At 44.7% G+C, this 3969-nt stretch overlaps 1 protein-coding gene across 1 annotated transcript in view; it reads right to left on the minus strand.

Moving 5' to 3' along the window:
* Positions 1–2085: 2085 nt before the first annotated feature.
* LOC138953902 (leucine-rich repeat-containing protein 74A-like) overlaps positions 2086–3969 on the minus strand; it is an 18278-nt gene continuing 16394 nt past the window's right edge. The window contains exon 10 of the mRNA XM_070325882.1: positions 2086–3357. Coding sequence (XP_070181983.1) covers positions 3151–3357 — 207 coding nt within the window. The 3' untranslated portion in view covers positions 2086–3150. The remainder of the gene's footprint in view (positions 3358–3969) is intronic.

Consider the following 3969-nt stretch of genomic DNA (forward strand, 5'->3'; position numbering starts at 1 on the left):
GTGTACTTATTTTTGAAGTTTCAAAGAAAGCGTCAAAACTTTTTTTTATTTTTTTAGAATTTTTTCAACAGAGTTTGTGCACACATACATATATTTCGTTTTAAAAGGTCCTAACGTACTTATTCTTAAAGTTTAAAGGGGGGGTCGAAACTGACTGGGGGGGGGGGGGGGTCAAAATTGGCTGGCCCAGAATGACCTCCCGGTCAAAATCAGCTAGCCCAGAATGACCTCCCGGTCAAAACTGACTATGTGTCAAAATGGCCTGTTACACCGGTTTGACAGATTAAATTTGTTAGTTGCCATCATGGCTAACTAAACCTGTAGCGTCCTGACTGGAAAACCAAATGGAAGTGTATGGTTCATTCAACCCTGAAAACCTCAAATATCATTACAGCCCCCACCTGTCATAATAATGCCCCATCGGTCAAGGGACATACGGGACATACACGCTACAAGGCCAGGGACATCATTGTCCTGTTTGAACAAGAGTAATCTGCAAGTCAGGAGAGTCGTCTCACAGATCATACACTACAGCTTTCGACGTTTAGCGCATGATTTATGTTTGGCTGTAGAGTGGGGTGGGGGGGGGGGGGGGGTTGGGCGAGACCGTGGGCTCGAGAGGGAGGATGGGCAGCGGGAGGGGGGGGGGTGGTGGTTGAGGGGGTATTGGGATGGGGGGGGGGGACACTAGAACTCCCGTTTTAAGACCTTCAACACCCCCCCCCCCCCCCTGTACACCTGTATTGGTTGACTTAACCTCCACCTTTAGAAGAGAGACCACTGGGCGAACCCGACTTCACCCTCTACTTGCTTTCAAATTCAATCTGTCAAGGTTTTCAACTCGCCCCCGTGTATTCAATACGATGAAGTTTAATTTTGACGTTTCTCGTGCAGAACAAGTTATACAAAATGACACGTTTACCTGACTTCTGTTCGGTGGGGATTAGCGTGAAAGTCACTTCTCAGAGTAAGCTACTTTTCTTTTCATTCATTAGTGAAGATTCAGGCATGGCTCTCCAGGTCTTGACCACCAGTCGGGGAGGAAACATTGTGTTGTAGGGGAAGGGCTCCTGATATGGACCACTTTTTGTTTCATGCTGAGAACTAGCTTGTTTTCTTGCGAAGAAGTTTCATTTTGTGTTTGGTAGTCCTTCTCTCTTAGGTTAACCGTTAGACCTAATCAGAGTGAAATAGCTTTGATAGACATTCAGCAAAAATTAAATACCAAAAAAATCACAAAGGGTCCATATTAGGAGCCTGGGCGCCTAATATGGACCAGTGAAGCGGCCATCACGAATGACTGTAAAAAGCCCCCTATATTTCAAAATAACATGATACAACTTAGTGTACAAGTCAGCCTAATTAAAATATGCTCTAGATTTATCTGTTTCGGGTTGATGAGAGCATTATTTGAAGCACACCAGGAAACTAAAAAAGCTTATCAAAAACAAAGTGAAAATAACTGAAATTATCAACTTCCACGAAAAGAAGACTTTTTGTTGCATTTTTTGTTTAAATCTCGAGGGCTAGTTATAAGTTATTTCCAATTCCAACAAGCTTCTTAATGAATTAATGAAAATAGCCTTTAGCTTTTATTTTCTTCGATTTGTTGAAGGTGGTCCATATTAGGGGACTCGCACATACTTTGAGATTTTGCTATTATTTTTTGTTTGCAGTAGAAACTCGGGGTCAACACTGCTAAAATGTAACAAATACGGTTTTAGCTGTCATATATAGCAATTTGTGTGCGATTAAAGCTTTGGCTGTGGACAGAAACGAGTCCGTTTTAGGCAGCAAATTTAGAGTGAACGCTGCCAAAAGTGAAAAAGAGAGAAAAAGCCTAACGGTTTTGAGATTTCTGTTTCTGCAACTATTTTGACATGTGCAAGTTATCCAGAGAGGGTAAATACAGCGAATAAAACTTTTTTGAGCGTTCTAGCGCCGTTAGTTTGTCAGAACAGAAGATGGTCCATATGAGGAGCCGGTCCATATTAGGAGCCCTTCCCCTACAACAGTTTTCAGTTCAGGTTTGACAAAACGAACGGAGATAAAACACACTGGAAATGTATAAACAGAGGCTGGAAGTTGGACATTCGCATTTTTAATTAGCGTCACATTTGTTACCTTTTAAGCAACGACACAGTGGTAATGTCTGTGTATATTAGGGCCTACTCGTATGTGCAACGTGAAAAAAAAAGAGTTGGAAGTTCGCCATCCACAAAGCCATAAACTGTCTGTGCACATGTAGTTTTTAGTGTGTGTGTGTGTGTGTGTGTGTGTGTGTGTGTGTGTGTGTGTGTGTGTGTGTGTGTCTGTCTGTCTGTCTGTCTGTCTGTCTGAGTGTCTGTCTGTCTGTCTGTCTGTCTGTGTGCCTGTGTGCCCTCTGTGAAACGGAGACGGAATTTTACGAGCGGGGGCGAATGGCAAAACCCAACATAATTGGGGGCGAGATGGGAGGGGCGAGTCAGGAGGGGGCGAGTTAGGTGGGGGCGAGTTAGGAAGGGGCGAGCGAGGAAGGGGCGAGTCAGGAGGGAGCGAGTTAGGAGGGGGCGAGTTAGGAAGTGGCGAGCGAGGAAGGGGCGAGTCGGGACGTCACCTACCGCTGTAGCAGGCAAGCGGGAATGTGAGGCTTCGCCGCTGGAAATGCTCCACGACGGTGTTAGCGTTTCCAGTTGGGGAGGCGAGGAGAACCCCAACAGTAGTCCTACGATCCTCCCCGTGTAAACCATGGTGTAAATCACAATAGATCCGCCCAGCCGTTTACATGAAATAAGACCATCACTCAACTTTGACACACACACCAATGGTCTACAGCCTAGCTGCTTCCTGCGCAAGATGGACGTTTTGTGCTCAATCAATAACATATAGAGTGCTCAGGTCTGCCTTGACCCCGCTCAAATGTTAAGGTCACAGTGGTGCCTGCGATTAATATTCAGCAGAAACCCATCGTTTTGTGCAGCACGCATCCTTACTGTTTACTCTTGGCATGTGTCCGCCCATGAAGTAAATGCATACTCTTCATCCCTAGAAAACTAAATGGACCCGATCTGAGGTGACGTACACGGTCGCTGACACCGGGAAGGAAATTAACAAAGATAAGGTATCTTCAAGTATGTATCATCGACCACTTCCGACAGTTCACATCAGTGTCTACATTAGGATGTTAAAATCGGGCTCGATATTATCAACGTATTTCCGGATTTTGATGACGCCCGGTTCCTTCACTCCGAGGTGGTTCTTCCGAAGGTCCAAGGTGAGGATCGTGGAGGTGTTCTTGAGGAGGTTGAGGATCTGACCGCAGTTCCTGAAGTCTGCGCCCGTGTGGCTGAGATTGACGTGAGCAATCTTGAAGTTGCCCTGAATGACACAACAGAAGAAGAGCTCTGTTTAGTATTGTTTTGGTCACGTAAAAAGAAGAGCTCTGTTTAGTATTGTTTCGGTCACGTAAAAAAAGCTTTTTCTTGAGTTTGTGTCCTAGTTGCATATTTTTAATTGTTTCATGTCATGTATTTGGAGAAAAAAAATGTTTACACCAAGAAGAGCTGTTTAGTATTGTTTTGGTCACGTACAAAAAGCTTTTTCTTGAGTTTGTGTCCTAGTTGCATATTTTTAATTGTTTCATGTCATGTATTTTGAACAAAATTGTGCTTACACCAAGAAGAGCTCTGCTTCAAGTGTGATGAAGCTTTGTCTTTGGTATGAAGGTGTCGGGTGTTGACGTAGGGAAATTATGGGATAAGATTGATTTTAGACAGACGGCTGTATATCAACGTGGCTGGCTGGTTGGTTGGCTAGCTGGCTGGATGTGTGTCTGTCTGTTTGTCTGTCTGACTGACTGTCTGTCTGTCTGTCTGTCTGTCTGTCTGTCTGTCTGTCTGCCTGTCTGCCTGTCCGTCGGTCTGTCTTTACGTCATCCCTAATTCACTGAATATCAACGTGGCTGGCTGGCAGGTTGGCTGGCTGGCTGGA

Source organism: Littorina saxatilis, linkage group LG17 (assembly GCF_037325665.1).
Source record: "Littorina saxatilis isolate snail1 linkage group LG17, US_GU_Lsax_2.0, whole genome shotgun sequence".
Classification (NCBI taxonomy): Eukaryota; Metazoa; Mollusca; class Gastropoda; order Littorinimorpha; family Littorinidae; genus Littorina; species Littorina saxatilis.